This window comes from Symphalangus syndactylus, chromosome X (genome assembly GCF_028878055.3).
Source record: "Symphalangus syndactylus isolate Jambi chromosome X, NHGRI_mSymSyn1-v2.1_pri, whole genome shotgun sequence".
NCBI lineage: Eukaryota > Metazoa > Chordata > Mammalia > Primates > Hylobatidae > Symphalangus > Symphalangus syndactylus.
The window spans coordinates 65891621-65913833 of NC_072447.2; the positions used below are offsets into that span (position 1 = coordinate 65891621).

Genomic DNA, 22213 nt, shown 5'->3' on the forward strand with positions numbered 1-22213 from the left:
AGACATTTATGCAGCCAAAAAACACATGAAGAAATGCTCCTCATCACTGGCCATCAGAGAAATGCAAATCAAAACCACAGTGAGATACCATCTCACACCAGTTAGAATGGCCATCATTAAAAAATCAGGAAACAACAGGTGCTGGAGAGGATGTGGAGAAATAGGAACACTTTTACACTGTTGGTGGGACTGTAAACTAGTTCAACCATTGTGGAAGTCAGTGTGGCGATTCCTCAGGGATCTAGAACTAGAAATACCGTTTGACCCAGCCATCCCATTACTGGGTATATACCCAAAGGACTATAAATCATGCTGCTATAAAGACACATGCACACGTATGTTTATTGCGGCACTATTCACAATAGCAAAGAGTTGGAACCAACCCAAATGTCCAACAACGATAGACTGGATTAAGAAAATGTGGCACATATACACCATGGAATACTATGCAGCCATAAAAAATGATGAGTTCGTGTCCTTTGTAGGGACATGGATGAAACTGGAAAACATCATTCTCAGTAAACTATCACAAGGACAAAAAACCAAACACCGCATGTTCTCACTCATAGGTGGGAATTGAACAATGAGAACTCATGGACACAGGAAGGGGAACATCACGCTCCAGGGACTGTTGTGGGGTGGGGGGAGGGGGGAGGGACAGCATTAGGAGATACACCTAATGCTAAATGACGAGTTAATGGGTGCAGGAAATCAACATGGCACATGGATACATATGTAACAAACCTGCACATTGTGCACATGTACCCTAAAACCCTAAAGTATAATAAAAAAAAAAAAAAAAAAAAAGAAATGCAAAAAAAAAATAATAATAAAATAAACATTTTTTAACAAATTATAATCAAGCACTCAAAACAATTTAGGAATGTGAAACACTAATTCTTAATTGAAAATAATGACATCCATAGAATACATCCTGGTGTTGGCCAATATGAAGTTTACTTAATATTAGTATTTTATACATACTTAACCATTCATCCTTCCCAAAATTCAATGATAACGATGGTTTGACTTTATAAGGTGAAGTCTTTTACGTAATTCCCTAGAGATAACTTTTTCAAATACAAAGCATTTATACCAGCAAGGAAATTATACAAACATATATAAAGTATATTGAAGGACGTAATTTAAACGCTGTCTGTATATATAGATATGTTTAACCTTAGAAAGTACACAACACATCAAAACACTTTCACAGAATATAGATGCTATTGCATGCTCTTACTTATGTTACAAAGCAAACAGCAGCTTCATAAACGTTGTTCTACTACGTATTAACTGAAAAAAACAGATACTCCACAAAAAGGTTTTGAAGACACATGGAGTGGAATGTGCCCGCATTAAGAGCAGAGCTTTTACAAGACCACCTGTCTCCAGCCGGCTCCCAGGGACCACTGAAAACAGCTGCTACCCTCAGAAAGACAGGAAGGTCTTGTTAACGATTTCACTGGACTCACGAATCTCATCCCCCTTGACCACCAGCAGAGGCGAAACCTGATGATGTCGGCATGGGTTGGCTTGGCCAGAAGTGGATAATCTTGAAGTCACAGACACACCTTCCAAGCATCACAGTCTTTGGTTTCTGTAATAACAATAGAAATTAATAATTCTTTTCCTCCCGGGCACAGTGGCTCACGCCTGTAATCCCAACATTTTGGGAGGCCGAGGTGGGTGCATCACCTGAAGTCAGGAGTTCAAGACCAGCCTGGCCAACATGGTGAAACCCAGTCTGTACTAAAAATATGAAAATTAGCTGGGCATAGTGGCGCGTGCCTGTAATCCCAGCTACTCAGGAGGCTGAGGCAGGAGAATCGCTAGAACCCAGGTGAGCAGGCAGAGGTTGCAGTGAGCCAAGATCACACCATTGCATCCTGGGCAACCAGAGTGAACCTCTGACTCTAAATACATACATACATGCATACACACACACAATAATTCTTTTCCTCTTACGGCAGTTACAGCATCAGAAGGTAGCTTCATGGGTTCATTTCTCAAGAGAATACCCATTTTTTTCTGTATTTTCAGCAAGGTTTTCTTCTTCTAAAACCTCAAGGGCTGCGATGGCCACTCGGCAGCCTAGTGGATTGCCACCGTATGTGGACCCATGTTCCCCTGGCTTAATGCTCAGCATAACGTCATCGTCCCACAGTACCGCAGACACAGAGTATCAGCCCCCAGAAAAGGCCTTTCCAAGGAGGACTATATCAGGTCTGACATTTTCATGATCAACAGCCAGCCATCTACCAGTTCTGGCCAATCCTATCTGTATTTCATCAGAAATGAACAGAACCAAGCTGGGAGCACGAGATGGGATGAGGGTAGTTAATATACCACAAAGCTTACTGTTTTTATGGAGATTCAGCTGGTTCGTTCTTTCTTTCTTTCTTTCTTTCTTTCTTTCTTTCTTTCTTTCTTTCTTTCTTTCTTCTTTCTTTCATGTGTGTATGTATTTATTTATTTGACAGTCTTGCTCTGTCGCCCAAGCCGGAGTGCAGTGGTGTGATCTCAGCTCAATGCAACCTCCGCTTCTCAGGTTCAAATCATTGAGTGAGCCCAGAAGGTCAAGACCAGCCTGGGAAAAATAGCAAAAGGCAGGGTGGTGCATGCCTGTAGTCCCAAGGCCGAAGCGGGAGGACTGCTTGAGCCCAGGAGGTAGGGACCAGCCAGGACAACATAGCAAAATTGTCTCTACTAGAAAAATTAAAAATATTAGAGGGGGAGGGGTGGTGTGAGCCTGTAGTCACCAGGCTGAGGCCGGAGGATTGCTTGAGCCCGGGAGGTTGAGGCGAGCCTGGCCAACATAGATAAACCCCATTTCTACTAACAACAAGAACAAGAAAAAACATTGTGTGGGCGGGGATGGCTCACCCCTGTAGTTCCGAGGCCAAGGTGGGAGGATTGCTTGAGCCCGGGAAGTCAATACTAGCCTGGTCAACGTAGCGAAAGCCTGTCTTTCCTATAAATAAATAAACAAAAAAAATAAAAATGAGCAGGGCAGAATGGCACACTCCTGTAGTCCTGAGGCCGAGGTGAAAGCATCACTTGAGCCCAGGAGATTGAGGCCAGCCTGGGCAACATAGCGAAACCCGCTTTCTACTAAAGAAAGAAAGAAACAAAGAAGCAAAAAAAAAAAAAAAAAATAGCGTGGGCAGGGTGGTGCATGCCGGTAGTCCCCAGGCCAAGGCGGGAGGATCCCTTGAGCCCAGGCCGACATAGCGAAACCTAGTTTCCACTAAAAAATAAAAAAAATAAATAAAGCATGGGCCGGGTGGTGCATGCCTGTAGTCCCGAGGCCGTGGCGGAAGGATCCCATGAGCCCAGGCGTTTGAGGTTAGCCTGGTCAACATAGCGAAACACGGTTTCTACTAAAAAAAAAAAAAAAAAAAAAAAAAAAAGCATGGGCAAGGTGGTGCATGCCTGTAGTCCCGAGGCTGAGGCGGGAGGATCACTTGAGCCCAGGACGTCGAGACCAGCCTGGCCAACACAGCGAAACCGTCTCTTTTAAAAAATCAAAAAACAAAAAATATTAGCGGGGCTGGGGTGGTTCCCGCCTGTAGTCGCGAGACCGAGGTGGGAAGATTGGCCAAGGTGGATGTAACCAATACCGCAATCACATCCCGTAAGTAAATACATTTTCGTCTCTCCAGGGCTACAGGTAAAAGATGGTAATTGCGCACACCACACTTAGATTCCCTTTCAAAAATGTAATCAGAGTTTGGAGGGCCTTGGACTGTTTTTTCAGTGGTAACAGATACAGAAGCCACTGAAGAATGAAAGCCACGACTAAGTACAGCAAAGCTCTGCAAATGTGCTAGTCTGGAAAACATTGTGTCTTTCAAGCAGAAAAATCACAGATCCGACTATATTTTTCTTCTCGCTGTTCAGACTAGAATCCAGATGTTTAACCCGAGATCCAGGGACGGTCTTCAGAGAGTTCAAAATCTCCTGACGGTGCCTGAGGACCACCCACTTTGACGCAGTGGCAACAAAGTGTTGCTGGAGGAGGAGACAATATTGCGCAATGTCACTGCGCAAGGATGATGGACCAATCAGGGCAGTTAGTGAACTCCATCTGGCCAATCCGAAGTCAGAACAGTAGGCGGGATAAGCGAAGCTGATGTGGCGTCTATCAGTCCAGCCTCCAGGGACAGAAACTTCTCAAACTGGGGGCGGAGGCACTGATTTTCCCGCCTAAAGCGTCCACCGGGATTGGCTGCTTTAAGTTCAGAGTACGCATGCTCTGACTTTCTCTCTCTTTCGATTCTTCCATACTCAGAGTACGCACGGTCTGATTTTCTCTTTCGATTCTTCCAAAATCAGAGTAAGCATGCGCTGATTTTCTTTTTCCGTTCTTCCTACCCCTCCCCTCCTCCGCGGTGCATTTGTTATCTAGTTTTAATAAGGAGTGTATGTGAGGCAGGTCGCCATCTCAAATCTTTCCTGTCAGTTTCCAACTTTTTCAGGTATGGGATTTTTCCTGGGAACTCTAGTAACTTAACAAATTTGGGCCGGGTACGGTGGCTCACGCTTGTAATTCCAGCAGTTCTGGAGGCCACAGCTGGTGGATCACTTGAACCCACGAGGCGGAGGTTGCAGTGAGCCCTGATCACACCACTGCATCCCAGCCTGGGCAACAGAGAGAGACCATGACTCAAAAAAAAAAAAAACAAAAACAAAAAAAAAACTCACTCAAGTCTTTCCTCCTGGAATCAAGTGATCCTCTCGCGTAGGCCCTGGGACTACAGGCGCACACCACTCTGCTTCTGTTAATGTGTGTGCGTCTTTTTGTTGTCATTGTTGTTTTAGTAGAGATGGTTTCGGTGTGTTGGCCAGGCTGGTCTCAAGCTCATGGGCTCAAGCGATCCTCCCTCCTTCGCCTCCCAAAGTGCTGGGATTACAGGCGTGAGCCGCTGTGCCTGGCTGATTGCTGCGCCTTGAAACTCCCCACATTCTCTCTAAGCGATGGCGGGCTCTTGTAGTCTCAGAAATTCTAGCTCTCTTCTTCTAATAATTTACAAATCACCCAGTAATAGCCTCTAAATTCATTCATAGTAGCGATGCTCATTTCTCTTCAACAAAACAACCCCCCATCCCTCTGCCTGATCAGATCCATCACCAGAGAGACCATGTTATCTCTGGGACTCACTTCCCTTCCTTTATTTATTGAGTGGGGGTGTCAGCATGGCCCCACTGAATAAAATTACACAGTCACATCTCTGCCTCCCCAACAAGGGTCTGTACATCTTTCAGAGTAAGCCTAGCCCCAGGGAAACTACTAACAACATTAGCCAACCCCCACCTAAAGACTCAAGGCTGCTTTGCCCATAGGAAACCTGTCATCCCAAATCAGTACTTCTCCCAGAGACCACTGGTCCCCTATTTTCATCTGACTTCTCCCCATGTCATTACTCAGGGACAGATAAGCCCCGAATGGAGAAATGAAGCACCTGATCCCAGGTGACTGAGGGTGGCCGGCCTTCACAGATTTCTCCCTCCACTGGACCAAAGTTCCTGCGGCTGGAAAGACTTGGTCTGTTTCTCTTGCAGGTCAGACTGCTCCCGGTGCCATGAATGGAGAGGACACCTTTGCAAGGAGACCCACGGTTGGTGCTCAAATACCAGAGAAGATACACAAGGTGAGGTAACCTGGAGGGGGCAGAGTAGTGGCCCAGGGGACCGTGTGGGGTGACCAGGTTTCCGAGGAGGGGAGGACAGAGGTACTGGAGACAAGGAGCAGGGTCTCAGGGGAGATCTGCATCCTTGGGAGCCTCCCATCCTCGCTCTGTCATCACCTAGCATCCCTGGAGACAAGTCTGTGACCTTGCACTACATTTGGTGAATCTCAGTCCATTCTGGAAAGTGGGAAGAGAGCCAGCCAGCAGCATTAAAGCCCTACTGTGTGGCAGGGGAGAAGCTAGGAAAGTTCCCTCGTGTTCTGTCAGTTAGCCATGGCAGCAACCAGGACGGAATATCATCCCCACTTCCCAGATCCAGCACACAGGAAGTGGCTCCAGCTGAATGGCAGACATGTCTAGCTGGGTCACTGACAAAATTCCTTTTTTATCTTTTCCTAGGCCTCCGATGATATTGCCAAATACTTCTCTAAGAAAGAGTGGGAAAAGATGAAAGCCACGGAGAAAATCACCTATGTGTATATGAAGAGAAAGTATGAGGTCATGACTAAACTAGGTAACAGAAAGTTCTAGGTACAGACAAGTCTGGGGACACATGAGCACCCCTTTTCCTGCTTTGGCTACTTCTTAGGCTGCAGAAAGTACCCCACATTTTCCTTTTGTGCAGGGAAAAATCGCAAGGCAGCTTCTGGGTGCTCTGCTCTTCTGTATTCTGTCAGGGCTGAGGGCAGGGACTGGCCACAGTGGAGCTTATACCTGGATCCTGCACGTTTCTCTCCCTTAGGCCTCTATTCTGATGAGTCCAAGTGTCTCTGTGGCATCCCGGCACTCCCACACCGTCCCTACCTTCCTTCTCTCGGCTTGTATCTTTCTTTCTTTCCTTTTTTTTTCTTTTTTTTTTTTGAGTCAGAATCTCAGTCTGTCACCTAGGCTAGAGTGCAGTAGTGCAATCATAGCTCACTGCAGCCTTGAACTCCTGGCCTCAAGCAATACTCCAGCCTCAGCCTCCCAAAGCGCTGGTACTACAGATATGAGCCACCGTGGCAGGTCAAAGCTTGTCTCTTAAGGAATAAACATTTTGCTTCTTTCTAGGTTTGAAGCCCACCTTCCCACCTTTCATGCGTAATACAGGGTCCACAGACCTCCAGGGGAATGCTTCTGATAATGACGGTAACCGTGGGAATGAGGGTGAGTAGATGGGAAGGGGCTGGATAGGGTCTCCTCAAGCCCAAGTGCTTTTCAGCTCAGCTACCTGGGAAAGATCCTCAGGCATTTGTTCCCTCACACACACCAGGGCTGAGTGAAAAAAAATTGCATGCAGAAAGTTAACTACAGAGGCCATTCATATAAAATTTTACAACATGCAAAACAAGAATATATATTTTCATAGATAATAAATAAATGGTAAATGTATACAAACATGAATGTGAATAAAAAGCCATCACATTAAGGTGACTGGCTGTAAGTGGAGGAGGGAGGGAGGACAGGGATTGCTGAGTGCTGCACAGACAGCTTCAGCTGTGACTTGTCGATAGCGTGTTTTGTTTGTTTTTGTTTTTGAGATGGAGTTTCACTCTTCTCGGCCGGGGTGGAGCACAATAAGGCAATCTCGGCTCACTCCGACTTTCACCTCCTGGGTTCAAGTGATTGTCCTGCCTCAGCCTCCTGAGTAGCTGGGGTTACAGGCATGCGCCCCCACACCCAGCTCATTTTTAATTTTTGGTAGACACAGGGATTCACCATGTTGGCCAGGCTGGTCTCAAACTTCCCGACCTCAGGTGATCCACCCGCCTCAGCCTCCCAAAGTGCTGGGATGGCAAGTGTGAGCTACCACGCCCGGCCTGTTTGTAGTTTTTCTAATATTCTGAAAAAATAAATCAAACCTAAGAGAGCTGTGGGGTAATGTTGAGATCCGACTGGACTCAATATTATTCCCCATACTTTTCTGTGTTTTGAAATATTTCTTTTTTAAACGACATGTTGTTCTTCCTAAGCACTGTTAATGAATCAACGGACTGTTAAAAAAATGTTACAAGAGAAAAAAAAAGAAAGAAAATGTTACAACTGTAGAGTCGCCAAAAACTTCCAGAGTTTGTTTCATTAACAGCATGTAGGTATTGGATAGGTATCTTAGTAGTGAGGGTGATGAACACATTATGTAATAAGCATCGATGTTTCCCTGTATTTTATCAAAAGCAAATAGTCTTCTTATTCCCAAAGAACCCTGATTGTCTGTGATGAGCTCGGGAGTGAGTTTGAAAGAGTGATCCCTCATCCAACACACAGAGAGCTTTCCCACTTGTCAGAGAGCAGAGATAACACAGGGTGAAAAAAAGACAGGTTCTTCGGTAGAGATCTTTGTACATTTCAGGAATATAAAGGGGACATAGGTGTTTACTTGCTCTTCTGCTCTGACAACACAATTACAAGACAAGGTCAGACTGTCCAAACTGTCTCCAATAGACCTATTACTCCCCAGCTAAACAGGCCAGATTCTACAGTCTCCCACAATCACTATAAGAGGTCTGAAAATCCAGTGCTTGAGTGTCTGCCAAGATTTTGACATTAAAGGAGTGTCTTTATACCGAAAATATTTCAGAGCCACTGGAATAAATCATCCATGGTTCATCACACATTTAACAGCTTAATTCACATACCATGAGATTCACCCATTTGAAGTGTACAATGATTCTCAGTTGTTGCACATCTTGAGTGGATACAGTTAGATTCCTAACCAATCAATTTAATTATTTGGAAAAAAGTAAAAGATATGTAAAGGAATAAGATGAGACTGTGATGGAGTTTAGCCCCAATTTGATAAACTATGAGATGGAAAATTCTGAATTGATGCCACAGATAAATGAATCAACCATTACTAAACATAATTCAGAGGCATATCACAAATAACTCCTCAACAATAAGTGGACTCATAACCCTCTGCTGCAGAATACCTTCATGCAATAGAAGTCTCTCTAGAGTCTGGAAACCTTTACCAACAAAGAAAAATTCTGATGTATTCTCTTTCAGTTGAACGTCTTCAGATGACTTTCGGCAGGCTCCAGAGAATCTTCCCGAAGGTGAGTATCTCCCAAATCTAAAGGACCAGAGAACCTTTGTCCCTCCACAGATGCGAACACTGGTAAGAGTGGGAGGATATCAAAAATGCCCTCACTGCCTCCTTCTCCCCATGTCTATCACAACACCTGATGTAGCACCAACAGCTTGATAATACTAACAGTTGTGATCCTTAATACCTCTTTTGTTTTCATAGTGATGCCAGATACTATTTTAAGCAGTTCACAGAGATTAATGTATTTGATCCTTAAGAAGACCTCTATGACGTTGTTTCTATTATTATCTCCAAATAATAACGAGTCACACATTTCGGTTGTCATCCATATAAAAGCCATGTGACTTGGCACAAATCTTCTAAGTTCTCTGAGCTCCAGACCCCTGGTCCATGAAATGGAAGTAAAGAATCATAGTTCATGTTTTAGATCATAGTTATCAGCAACATAATAATAAAATGAGGCTATCGGGGTACAGAGATGTTAAAGGATTTTCCTGGGGCGCAGTGGCAGTGGTAATCTAATCCAGAGCTCCAAGCCGTTTAAAGCTCATTTACGTTTGCATTTTTTTTATGAAGTTCAGATGTTGTTCACTAGGGCTTTACCCCATAGGGCCTGCTGGTGCTTCCATTGAGACACCCACTCTCGCAGTAGGAAAGACCAGCTGGCCTCTGCTCTGTTACTGGGACCACTTCCATGGCTTAGGAATTTCTTTGACTGTCGGCCCCTCCCCACTGTGAGCTCCTTGAGGACCTTGTCTGCACCTGAGGCATCCCGGAAGCCCCCATTCCAGCCCAGGGGATCCCTCGGAGGCCCCTGAATGAGTGACCCCACGAGTGCAGATTCAACTCTGGTTTAGAGGGTAAAGGGATCTGGGAGTTGAGTAGCCAGTGTGGAGACCGAATTCAAGGAAGGATCATGAAAGGTATTAGTTGTTATTATTACTACATTTAAACAGTGTTTACAAGCTCAGAGAGGACTTTCCCCGTAGACTATTTTACATGCATTGTTCACTATTTCATAAGCGAGGAAGCTGAATAAAAAGTAGATTAAGAGCCGGGCGCGGTGGCTCGCGACTGTAATCCCAGCACTTTGAGGGGGCTGAGTTGGATGGATCACTCGGTCAAGAGATCAAGACCATCCTGCCCAACATGGTGATACCTCGTCTCTATTGAAAATAAAAAACTAACAGGGCGTGGTAGCGCCTGCCTGCAGTCCCAGATACTCTGGAGGCTGTTGCATGAGAGTCACTTAAACGCAGGAGTCTGATGTTGCAGTGAGCCGAGATCTTGCCACTGCACTGCAGCCTGGTGACAGAGCAAGACTCTGTCTCAAAAAAAAAAAAAAAAAAAAGTAGCTTAAGATTGTTGGTCAGTGACACATCCCAATGCACCCAGAACTGGTATGGCTACCACCTCACTGAATTCCACATTCAATGTTGGTGCCTCGGTAGGGTGGTATGCCAGGTCTGGTACTGCTTTCTTTGCTGCCTGGATTAATTTCAGCAAACCGTTTCTTTCCCTCTCCCTTCCCTGTATTCATCTCCCCACACCATCTTTCCCAGCAGTGTTTTGTCCCCTCTCTATGTCTTTACATTTACGCTCCCAGCAGCTAAGAGCTTGTATGAGCTCCCTCGTATTTTATAGAAGCTCTCCCTTTTGCAGACCTTATGAATTCTTAGAATGCTATCCTCCTTCCAATCTTTTGTATACCAAACTCTCAGTTACATGGAGATTTTTGCTGTTTGCAAGAATGTCAGTCTTAAAAGAGTGTGAAGATAATCATTCTAGCCCTGGAAACCATATTCACATAGGCCATTCCTTTCCTGTCTAATCTCCCAGGTTTCTCCTATTTAGGCCTGTGTAACTCTCCCAGCATTGTTGAGAACATTGATTAAGGTAATGCATGTGAAGACCCTTTGTAAGCTCTAAAGCACTATAGAAATGTCACTCATACTGTTTATCTGTGACCTTCACATTATAAAGATCACCCCCGAGAAGCCAGCAGAGGAAGGAAGTGGTTGGAAGGGAGTGTCAGAAGCATCTGCCCCACAGAACCATGGGAAACAGCTGTGCCCCCCGGGAAATCCAAGTACCTCTGAGAAGATTCACGAGACATCTGGTAAGAGGAAAGAATGCGGGAACAACCCCTCTGGCTTCCCTGGCTATGTTGAGGTGTGTGGACTGGGTGGGTGGCATGGATCCCAGACAAGCCCGGGTCCAGGCTGGGCTCAGGAGCTCGCCCAGCTCCAGATGAGATGTTAGACGTGACCTCCAGAGACACAGACTGGAGTTCTCATCCACACAAAAACCACGTGACTTGGGGCAAGTCTTCCAAATTTTCTCAGCTCCAGATTCCCGGTCCATAAGATGGAAATAAAGAGTTCATAGATTGTTTGGAGGCATTAAATTTAATCTAGAAGGCCTGATGACATGAACGGTGCTCAGGCGATTCTATCTGTGATAACCTGGGATCATATCTTACTCAGCTCAATGCCTGATACCCAGTAGAGGGATCATATCTTACTCAGCTCAATGCCTGATACCCAGTACAGGTGTACTTCAGAGATATTGCAGGTTCAGTTCCAGACCACTGCAATAATGTGAGTCACACGCATTGTTTTTTTGGTTTTGCAGTGCATGCAAACATTATGTTTACACTATACTACAGTCTACTAAGTGTGCAAAGCGTTATGTCTAAAAATGTACATACCTTAATTTTAAAATCATTCATTGTTAAAATGCTAACAATCTTCTGAGCCTTCAGTGACTCACTCTTTTTGCTGGTGGAGACTCTTACCTTGGTGTTGATGGCTGCTGGCTGCTCAAGGTGGTGGCTGCTGAAGGGTGGAGTGGCTGCGGCAGTTTCTTAAAAGAACACAACAATGAAATTTGCCACATGGATTAGCTCTCCCTTTCATGAAGGGTTTCTCTGTAGTATGTGATGCTATTGGACGGCATTTTACCCACAGGAGAACTTCCTTCAAAGTTGGAGTCAATCTCCTCTAGCTATGAAAGTCCTAGATGGCATCTGCTTCCAATAGAAGGCTAGTTTATCTACCTTGAAAATCTGTTGTTTGGTGTAGCCACCTTCGACAGCGATCTTAGCTAGATCTTCTGGATAACGTGCTGCAGCTTCTCCATCAGGGTTTGCTGCTTCACCTTGCGCTTTTAAGTTATGGAGACATCTTCTTTCCTTGAACCTCATGAACCACCCTCTGCTAGCTTCACACGTTTCTCCTGCAGCTTCTTCACCTCTCTCAGCTTTCATGGACTGGAAGAGAGTTCTGGTCTTGCTCTGAATTAGACTTTGGCTTAAGGGAATGTTGCGGCTGGTTTCGTCAAATATCCTGACCACTCAAACTTCCTCTATTTGAGCAGTAAGGCAGTTTTGCTTTCTTCTTCGTGTGTTCACTGGAGTATTAGTATTATAATTTCCTTCAAGAACTTCTCCTTTGCATTCACAGCTTGGCTGTTTGGTGGAAGAGGCCGAGCTTTCAGCCCGTCTTGGCTTTCAGCATGCTTCCTCACTAAGCTTAGCCATTTCTAGCTTCTGATTTAAAGTGAGAGACATGCGATCCTTCCTTTCATTTGAACAGTTAGCGGCCATTATAGGGTTGTTAATCGTCCTAATTTCAGTATAGGTGTGTCTCAAGAAATAGGGAGGCCCAAGAAAAGGAGGAGAGATGGGGAACAGCTCATCGGTGGAGCAGTCAGAAGACACAAAACATTAAGCGATTAAGTTTGTCATCTTCTATGGGTGCAGTTCCTGGTACCCACCCCCCAAACAATTACACAGAATGGGTGATTATAGTCAATAATAACTTAATTGTACATTTTTAAAAAACTAGGAGAGTGTAACTGGATTGTTTGTAACGCAAGGATAGATGGTCGAGGGGATGGATACCCTATTTTCCATGATGTGATTATTACGCCTGGCATGCGTGTATCAAAACATCTCACGTACCCCATAAGTATATACACCTACTGTGTGCGCACAAAAATAAAAAACACGGACGGGCGCTGTGGCTCACGCCTGTAATCCCAGCACTTTGGGAGGCTGAGGCAGGCCGATCACGAAGTCGGGAGATCGAGACCATCCTGGCTAACACGGTGAAACCCCATCTCTACTAAAAATACAAAAGATTAGCCAGGCATAGTGACATGCTCCTGTAGTCCCAGCTACTCTGGAGGCTGAGGCAGGAGAATCGCTTGAACCAGAGAGGCAGAGGTTGCAGTGAGCTGAGATTGCTCCACTGCACTAACATAACATAACATAACATAACATAACATAACATATTAAAAAATTAAAATTATTTTAAAAGACTAAAAAACGAAAACTATTGCAGTAATAATATCAAAGCTCACTGATCACAGATCACCATAACAGATATAATAATAATGGAAAAGTGTAAAATTGATGAGAATTTCCAAAAAAAAATTGCAGTATCTGTGAAGCACTATGAAAATGTGGTGCAATAAAAAAAAGTACGCCTCGGTGCCGTTAATAAACACGTGCTGAATGAAAGGAGGTAAGGGCGGATGTTCCCATAAGTGAAGATGTTGGGAATCTAAACCTCACAATGAAAGGAGCCAGAAGCTAAAACTTTAATTGGCATTTGGCCTGTATTGGTGTGGGTCTAAGGTCTCAGCCTCTCTAAGCCAGAGAATGTGAAACACTGGATAAAGAAGGCCCATGGGCACTTGGGAGGGGGGAGGCATCTCCTGTTTTTGAGAAAACAGAGCCTAACACTCTCCAACCTACCCAACCCTCATTTTCCAACTCTTCCCCATCATAGGACCCAAAAGGGGGGAACATGCCTGGACCCACAGACTGCGTGAGAGAAAGCAGGTGGTGATTTATGAAGAGATCAGCGACCCTGAAGAAGATGACGAGTAACTCTGTAAGTGAACCTTCGGCTCACCCCCCACATCCCTGCAGATGTGCTATTCTGTTATGGTGCTGGTATCCCATCTTGTCACTTATTCCCCAAATCATTCCCTTCTCATAATTTGCTAGGGTACAGCATTGAGGCTGAATGATGAGATTTCCCATGTTTTTTTGTTTTGTTTTTTTGACGGACCCTCCCTTTGTGGCCCAGGCTGCAGTGCGGGGGCACGATCTCCGCTCACTGCAAGCTCCGCCTCACGGGTTCACGCCATTCTCCTGTCTCAGCCTCTCCAGTAGCTGGGACTACAAGCGCCCGCCACCACGCCCGGGTAATTTTTTTTGTATTTTTGGTAGAGACGGGGTTTCACCGTGTTAGCCAGGATGGTCTCGGTCTCCTGACCTTGTGATCCGCCTGCCTCGGCCACCCAAAGTGCTGAGATTACAGGCGTGAGCCACCGCGCCTGGCCTTCGCAAGCTCTTTTTACTCCCTACCTTGTATATCCAGGGATCCTCCCTACCCAGGATGCTGTGGGTTCCCAAACTCCAGGTCAGCCCTGTATGTGGGCCACGCCTTCCTCTAACCTGGGAACGGATAAACTAGGTGAAGAAGTCACTGTGGCATGAGCAGATGGTTCACTTCGAGGAACCGTGGAAGGCGTGTGCAGGTCCTGAGATAGGGCAGAATCAGAGTGTGCAGGGTCTGCAGGTCAGGAGGAGTTGAGATTGAGTTATCAGGCAGTGGGAACTCACTGCCACTTACTTTCCTTCTCTCTTCTTGCCTCAGCCTCAGGGATATGACACATGCCCTTGATGAGAAGCAGAACGTGGTGACCTTTTACGAACATGGGCATGGCTGCGGACCCCTCGTCATCAGGTGTATAGCAAGTGAAAGCAAGTGTTCACAACAGTGAAAAGTTGAGCGTCATTTTTCTTAGTGTGCCAAGAGTTCGGTGTTAGTGTTTGCGTTGTATTTTCTTACAGTGTGCCATTCTGTTAGATATTAGCGTTTTCATTGATGAGCAAGACATGCTTAATGTGTATTTCGGTTTGTGTATCCATGCACCTACCTCAGAAAACAAGTATAGTCAGGTATTCTCTCCATGGAACAGCACTACCCTCCTCTCTCCCCAGCTGTGACTATTGAGGGGAGATCTGAGTGATAATTTCCGATTTTCTCCTCTGCATTTACACACCATACACACAAACACACACACACACACACACAACACACACACCAAGTACCAGTATAAGCATCTCCCATATGCTTTTCCCCATTGCCATGCGTCCTGGTCAAGCCCCCCTCAATCTGTTCCCTGTGCAGCATGTACTCCCCTCCTCTGATTCCCCGTATCAGTCACTGACAGTTAATAAACATTCGCAAACGTTCCCCACTTGTTTGCTCCTCTCATTAATGTGCACACAGGTCTCTGCACGTGTGTGAATATTTCTTTAGGAAAGATTCTTAGAAGTGGAATTGCTGTGTCAAAGTAGTCATTTATTCAACAAAACACTAATGAGTGTGTTCTCGTGCTGGGCGTTGTTCTAGGTGCTGGAGAGACATCAGGGAACAAGGCAGGCAGGTGTTCCTGACCACCATTCTAGAGGAGGATGTTTCCAGTTGTTGGGTTTCTTTGTTTGTTTGTTTGTTTTTTCTAGAGAAGGGGTCTTGTGCTGCCCAGGCTAGAGTGCAGTGGCATGATCATAGCTCAATGCAGCCTTGAACTCGTGGGCTCAAGTGATCCTCCCACCTCAGCCTCCAGAGAAGCTGTGACTACAGGCATGCACCATCATGACCCACTAATTTTTTTAAGGTTTTGTCAAGAAAGTCTCTCTATGTTACCCAGGCTGCTCTTAAACTCCTGGGCCAAAGTGATCCTCCCACCTTGGTCTCCTAAAGTGCTGGGATTACAGGCATGAGCCAAAGCACCTGGCCTCCAGTTTTTATTTTGATAGACACTATACACTTCAGTCCTGGAGCAGGATTCTGCAGCAGGTGGTTGGTCATCTTGGCCTTTGCTCTCTGAATGATTTTCGGGTTCTAGGGCTGGGACGGTCCATTTGGGTGGATGTGGGAGGAGACACAGATGAAATCGTCATCTGGGGAACGTGGAGGAATCAGGCAGATGCCTGCACCGTAGACCCTGTGATGGACAGGGAATAGAAGAGTCCACTTAGCCTCCATGCAGGGGAGCAATTGGTGGGAAAGTCTCCTGGACAGAAGCATGAGACTGCCCATCAAGGGTCTCACCAACCAGGGGCCTGGGGGCTGGGGTGGGGACGATGATTCGGGAATGGGACAGTTCTTTTCACAGGAACCACTGCACGATGCAGAAGTGAAAGAGGTGTGGCCAAGGGAAGGACAGAGGGGAGTCTATTTTAGAACAAACCATTGTGTGTGAATGGAGACATCAAAGCTCCATTCACACACAATGGACTTGAAACACCAGCCCCAGGTAGAGGCAGGATTGGAGCTGTTTTGCCCGTTTGTGGCCCATCACCTTGGCCGCCTGCTTCTCCACAGCTTTAGAAGGAGGACACTGTCGTCATTATGCCTGTATGATAGATGAGAGACGGAGTCCCAGAGAGATGGTAGGCGTCTTGTCACAGGTCCTACAGCTGGCAGGTGCAGGAGGAGCTGAGTTTGGAGCTCACTGACTTCAGAAACATTAAGGAGGAAAGGTGTGTGTGGTGGAGGGAGGGAGAATTGAACAAGTCCCGGGCTCTGTTTCCAATCACAATGTAAAGGCTGTGGGTTCATTTACCTAAGACAAGGAGCCCTAGGAGAGAGAGAGTGCAGGGAGGGACAGGCAGTCGTGGTCACAGCAGGGACAGTGGGAGACAGAGATATGCAGGGTGGGCAGAATAGGGGCAGGCAAAGAAGCAGGGGAGACCCAAGGCCAAGTGTGGGCTGTCACAGCCACCAGAGGGAGAGGGTGCCAGGAAGGAGGTTGTGGGGCTCCAGGAGCAGTAGAGGTTCCCCAGATCTGTGAGCATGCCCTGCCTGGCACTGCAGGAAGAGGTGGCTGCCACCCAGGTCAGTGTGGACGTACCTCTACCTGTGTCTCAGAGGAAACAAATTCTATTTTATCTTAATATAGTTCTGTATTACACAAATGTAACATTTGGCTACTAGATATCGGGTGCCTTATCCTCCACGCAAATAGAGGAGAGCATGCCCCAAAAGAGATAATGAAGGATTTTATTTTTCTTTCTCCCTGGGACGATGGGATCCATAAGTTGGTTCCCCGAGCCCACAAGACAGATACAAGGAAGGGTGGCTGGAAGATTGTGAGTTATGACAGGCAACATTTTTCCTTAGGTTCCATGGGTATATAAAGCTCTGGACTATCTGTCTATCATGGATAGATAAAGAGTGAACACGGTTCCCTCTCCAGAAATGTTTCTCTCATTGTGAAGGGCTGGAGTTACACCAAGTTCTGATACGTTACTTTTGTGTGTGTGTGTGTTTTGTTTTTCTGTGTGTCTTTTTATTTGTTTTTTTTTTGACACGATCGCACTCTGTCACCCAGGCTGGAGTGCAGCGATGCAAGTACAGCTCACTGCAGCCTCGATCTCCCAGGCTCAAGGGATTCTCCCACTTCAGCTTCTGATCTAGTTGGGACTACAGGCACACGCCACCACACCCAGCTCGTTTTTGTATTTTTTTGTAGAGATGGCATCCACTATGTTGCCCAGACTGGGGTGGATCCCCTGGCCTCAGGCAATCCTCCTGCCTCAGCCTCCCGAAGTGCTGGGATGACAAGTGTGAGCCACCCCGCCAGGCCTTCACTTTCTTTAATGAACAATTATCAGAGTTTCATCTTAGAGGCAAAAGTGGCTACTGCCAGCCAATCTGCGTGTGGTGTTGGAGGGGAATCTGGCTGATTCAGACATTTCTAATGAACTTTTAAATTAATCTACCTGATGATTATCCTGAGGCCCTTTCCAGCTCCGTGTTTTTTTGATTCAGGGTTTGGAGTTTTTCAGAGGCTTTGTTACAAAGATCGTCTCCTGGATGGGTGCGGTGTCCCATGCTGTAATGTCAGCACTTTGGAAGGCCGAGGCAGGCAGATCACTTGACGTCAGGAGTTGGAGACTAGCCTGGCCAACAGGGTGAAACCCCCGTCTCTACTAAAAATACAGAACTCAGCTGGCCATGGTGGCAGGCCTCTGTGAATTCCAGTTACAGTGGGGAGTGAAGCAGGAGAATCCCTTGAACCTGGGAGATAGAGTGTACAGTGAGCCGAGATCACGCCACTGCACTCCAGCCTGGGCGACAGAGTAAGTCTGTCTCAAAAAACAAACAGCATCTCTTGCCTACAGTGATTTGAGCTGTGGTCTTGTCTCCTTGGGTTTCTCTATCAGTCTGATCCCATCTACTCTATCTCCCAGGAATGCCTCAATATTTCTGGTGGACCACTGACACATTTTCTTATTTTCCTCTACTCTTAAGAATTGACCCTCGAAAACATTTTCTTCCCAGTTCAATGGAATGTTGAGTGGGGCACGGGATCTGTCTGCCATCTTGCTCCAATCATCTGGTTTTAGATATTTTATGTATATTTGTCACTATATAAGTGTATTTTTTCTCAATTTGGTTTTCTAAATGGTTAATATTGGTATGTAGAAAACCTATCTATATATATATAATATTTTGTTACCTGTCTGGGAGCAGCTTCCCCTGCATTTTGGCACAAGACTCAATATGTTTTATTCTCCAAAAGGAAAGTAACAGGCTGGGCGCGGTGGCTCATGCCAGTAATCCCAGCACTTTGGGAGACTGAGGCGGGTGGATCACCTGAGGTCAGGGGTTCGAGACCAGCCTGGCCAAGATGGTGAATCCCCTTCTCTACTAAAAATACAATAAATAAAAAAAATTAGCCGGTCATTGGTGGTGCTCACCTGTAGTCCCAGCTACTAGGGTAGCTGAGGTGGGAGGATCATTTGAACTCAGGAGGCAGAGATTGCGGTGAGTCGAGATCGCGCCACTGCACTCCAGCCCGGGCGACAGAGATTCTATCTCTAAATAAAAAAGATAAAGAAAAAAAGAAAATTCACTTCACAGGAAATAGATAGTTATAAGAGGATACTTTATGGATGATTTCATAGGGGAGAATGATGGAAAGAAAGGATATATATATATATATATACATATATATATGTGTATATATATATATAAAACAGAGCTGAGCAATTCACTGGGACAGTCACCAGAACTGCCTTTTTCTCCAAAAATAGTACCCCAAGCTACACTACTACTGGTTCTTCTAGTCCTTCCCTCTATTCCACATCCTCAAATTGTCAATTTTCTTATTGGGATAATTTTCCTCTGCCCAGATCTGGGTCCTCCATAACACTTAACACTGTCTTCGAGTGTTTGAATGCCCATTGCTTTAGCTCAGGTTCCCAAGGAAACAGGCTTTGAGCCATACAGGACACCTCTAGACAGACTATACTGAGAATGCCTAGAATGGTGCATGGGGAGAGGAGAGGAGAGGGAATTACGTACCTGACTCTCACTCCTGGTTCCTTTTCTTATTGGTCAAAATCTACCCCACAGGTGCGAACTCCCCTACACTTCTAGATTGCACCATCTGCCCCTTTGACAGCTGTCTAGGAAGCCAGATCCCACACTTGGAAGTGTAGTGTTTCATACAATCCAAAAGTGTTAGCAGAGGCCAGGCGTGGTGGCTCACGCCTGTAATCCCAGCACTGTGGGAGGCCAAGGCAGGCGGATCACGAGGTCAGGAGTTCGAGACCATCCTGGCCAGCATGGGGAAACCCCATCTCTACTAAAAATACAGAAATTAGTTGGGCATCATGGTACACGCCTGTAATCCCAGCCACTCGGGAGGCTGAGGAAGGAGAATCGCTGGACCCTGGGCGGCAGAGGTTGCGATGAGCTGAGATTGCACCATTGCACTCCAGCCTGGGCAACAGAGGGTGATTCCACCTCAGAAACAAACAAACAAAAAAAGCAAAACAAAAAATAAAAAGTGGTAGCAGAAATCAGAAAGTCCAGATACGTAGGTAATTGGCCTTGTTGTACAGCAGCAGCCAAGGGTGAACGCTAAATGCTCCCAGGCAAGTCCTAAGTTCATCGAGTAACTGGAGTACCCATCTGTGTTAGTTAATTGCCTTTATCTGAAGGAAAAATAAAACTCATATCTCTATGACAAGCAGGTGCTTACAGCTTGGAGCAAAGCACCTAGGTTAAACTCCCCTGGTGACAGGGAGACAGGGAGACAGGGACATCATCTTCCTCGACGTTCGCCTTTCAAAGAGATGGCTCCATGGCCCTGAAGAAAGACATTCCTGGTGGCGGTGCTTGGTGGCTCACGCCTGTAATCCCAACACTTTCGGAGGCTGAGGCTGGAGGATCACTTGAGGCCTGGAGTTCAAGTTCAAGCCATTCCTGGGTTCCAGGGTGGACAGAGGCTTACATATCAAAGGAAGAGTTTATAAATACAAATTTTCTCATGGAAATGCTCTAAGGAAAGTGAAATGGGGAAGGTCTCTTCTTGCTCTTTTGGCAACAGGAAAATCTCCATTTTATGTTTAGTTACGCTTACAATTTCCCCCTTTTGTTATTCTTTTATAGTAACAGTACAATTATCTAATTATCTCCACTGCTTTGAAATGGGGCTCATTGGCACTGGAGAAGCTGGTTCATTCGCACAGTCAGCTTTCACGTTCCCTCTTTCGATCAAGATCTTTCTTTGAAAACCTCACAAACCTGAGGTGATCCACCCGCCTCAGCCTCCCAAAATGCTGGGATTACAGGCGCAAGCCACTGTGCCGGGCCCTATAACCAATGTTTGAAATTATATCCCTCTAGAGAGAGTGAGCAGAGGTGTCTGTGTATGTCTGTATTGTGCTTTGTGTTTTACAGAACATTTACTCTTTATAAAGCACATATTTCTAACCTACGAAAATATCAAATGGAAAGGGGATGGGAATACCTTTGATGTGTACATTCAGCAGAACTATGTGCTGCTGGATACAGTTGCGTGAACATATACACATGTCCACTTCCCGTGAGATAAAATTTTAAGAAGAAAATTTTCTTTAGGAATCAGTCCTCCCCCAGGCCTTATTTACAATGTCTGGCTTACTGTCAACCTGTGGGTCTGTCCACCAACCCTATAGGACCTCATATCCCTCCCTTCTCAAATGCCTACCTCTTCCCTTCCCTTCCCCCCCACCATCAGAAAACAGGCAGAGATATACACAGCCATCAGCTTCTCAAACTTGATTTTATTGTAATCATCGCCATTGGTGGTGAGGATTTGTCCAATTTGGTTTCTGCATTTTTCACCAGTTCTCCCCAGCCTGTGAAAAAGATCCTTCAGATGCTTACGGGTCTTCTTCGTCCACTGGTGGGTCTTCTTCCTCCTTGGCAGATGTTTCAGCCGATATTTCTAGGACTTCGTCCTCTTCCTCTTGGACTGGATTGATGGAGTGCTCTGGGGAGTGATCCTTCTCCAGTTGATTTGAATATATTTTCTTAACCTTCCTGTAGCGAACCACTAATAGTGTTGAGTATTCAGATGTTTTCATCTTTTTCAAAGTCGGTTCGGGGGCCGAGTCCCTGTTTGGTGTCTCCTGCATCTGTTAAGAAAACAGAGAGAGACCAGAAAGACATTATTCTGGGTGAATAGGATAGAGACTGGATAGCAAGGGGGGCTTCACGAGAAGGAGGAATGCAGGTTGAGGAAGGGGTTTGATCCAGAGAAGAACAAGGTTGAATCACAGAGTAGGGATCTATGGGGAAGAAGAAGAGGAGCATGGGTAGGGTCATCTCTTAGTCCAAACTGCACCATTTTGTAAGTTCTTTGCTATTTTGCAGACCTTGGTCAAAGTGAAACATCCCATGGGAGTTCAGGCCGTGAGAAACATCCTGCCTAACCACCTGTCCACAAGGCAGACAAAGGCCCAACTAAAGAAACATCCCTATCATATCTTGCTTGGCAAAGTTCTAAGGAGCACCACAATGATATTCCACCAGAAAAAGGGCCAAACCACCTGATCATAAGAACATCTCTTCAATATCCTGCAGGGCAGCAAGCCATACTGCCCAGGGCCCTCCCACCCATACCTATAAGCACCCCAGCCTGTCAGCGGCAGTGGGCTCTGGCATTAAGCGGGTCCCCCACTTCCACAATTGTCTGCGATATTCCTGTATTGCTGTTTGAGCCCCCCCTGCTCTGTGTGTCTTTCTTTCACCCTCACCTTCGCTTCAAAACCTAACAATCATACCTCATCATTTTCATCGTTGCATTCACAGGGGCTCTTCCTCTTTTCCCCATTGGTGCTGGGAGGTTTACTATCCATAATGAGGCTTTTGTAGCTTTTGAATCTTCCCAGTGGCCCAGAGCTCTTGCCCTCCCTATGTATACCCTCCTGGTGACAAGCAAAGCCACACCCTTGAACTTTGTTTGATCATACAGGCAGTGTCCCAGCCAGTGGCAGCCCTAGGGTGGCTTAGACATCACAAAGCACCACTGCTGACAACTCCCTGGGCTTGCGGGCGAGGGGTGACAGGGGTGTAGAGCAAACCAAATGCTGTTGTTGTTTCAGCATCCCCTGAAGATGCATCCCAAA

At 45.9% G+C, this 22213-nt stretch overlaps 2 protein-coding genes and 1 pseudogene across 2 annotated transcripts; 1 reads left to right on the forward strand and 2 right to left on the reverse strand.

Moving 5' to 3' along the window:
• Nucleotides 1–1431: 1431 nt before the first annotated feature.
• On the reverse strand, nt 1432–4347 carry LOC129475314 (ornithine aminotransferase, mitochondrial-like; annotated as a pseudogene).
• LOC129475650 (protein SSX7-like) lies at nt 4220–14734 on the forward strand. The gene is made up of 8 exons (XM_055267865.2): nt 4220–4339; nt 5566–5654; nt 6093–6207; nt 6744–6839; nt 8679–8728; nt 10705–10840; nt 13518–13626; nt 14400–14734. Exons 2-7 carry the CDS (start codon nt 5586–5588, stop codon nt 13616–13618), a joined length of 567 nt encoding a protein of 188 aa, XP_055123840.1. The 5' UTR covers nt 4220–4339; nt 5566–5585; the 3' UTR covers nt 13619–13626; nt 14400–14734.
• Nucleotides 14735–20846: 6112 nt separating this feature from the next.
• On the reverse strand, nt 20847–22007 carry SPANXN5 (SPANX family member N5). Its single transcript, XM_055268943.1, has 2 exons — nt 21869–22007; nt 20847–21220 (listed from the first exon to the last, which is right to left on the reverse strand). Exons 1-2 carry the CDS (start codon nt 21941–21943, stop codon nt 20966–20968), a joined length of 330 nt encoding a protein of 109 aa, XP_055124918.1. The 5' UTR covers nt 21944–22007; the 3' UTR covers nt 20847–20965.
• Nucleotides 22008–22213: the final 206 nt, after the last annotated feature.

Coding starts and splice junctions, on each gene's coding strand:
- SPANXN5 (XM_055268943.1), bottom strand. CDS start 21,943: ATGGATAGTAAACCTCCCAGCACCAATGGGGAAAAGAGGAAGAGCCCC. Junction 21,221..21,868: donor GCAACGATGAAAATGATGAG/GTATGATTGTTA, acceptor TTTTCTTAACAG/ATGCAGGAGACACCAAACAG.
- LOC129475650 (XM_055267865.2), top strand. CDS start 5,586: ATGAATGGAGAGGACACCTTTGCAAGGAGACCCACGGTTGGTGCTCAA. Junction 6,840..8,678: donor CGGTAACCGTGGGAATGAGG/GTGAGTAGATGG, acceptor ATTCTCTTTCAG/TTGAACGTCTTCAGATGACT. Junction 10,841..13,517: donor GAAGATTCACGAGACATCTG/GTAAGAGGAAAG, acceptor TCCCCATCATAG/GACCCAAAAGGGGGGAACAT.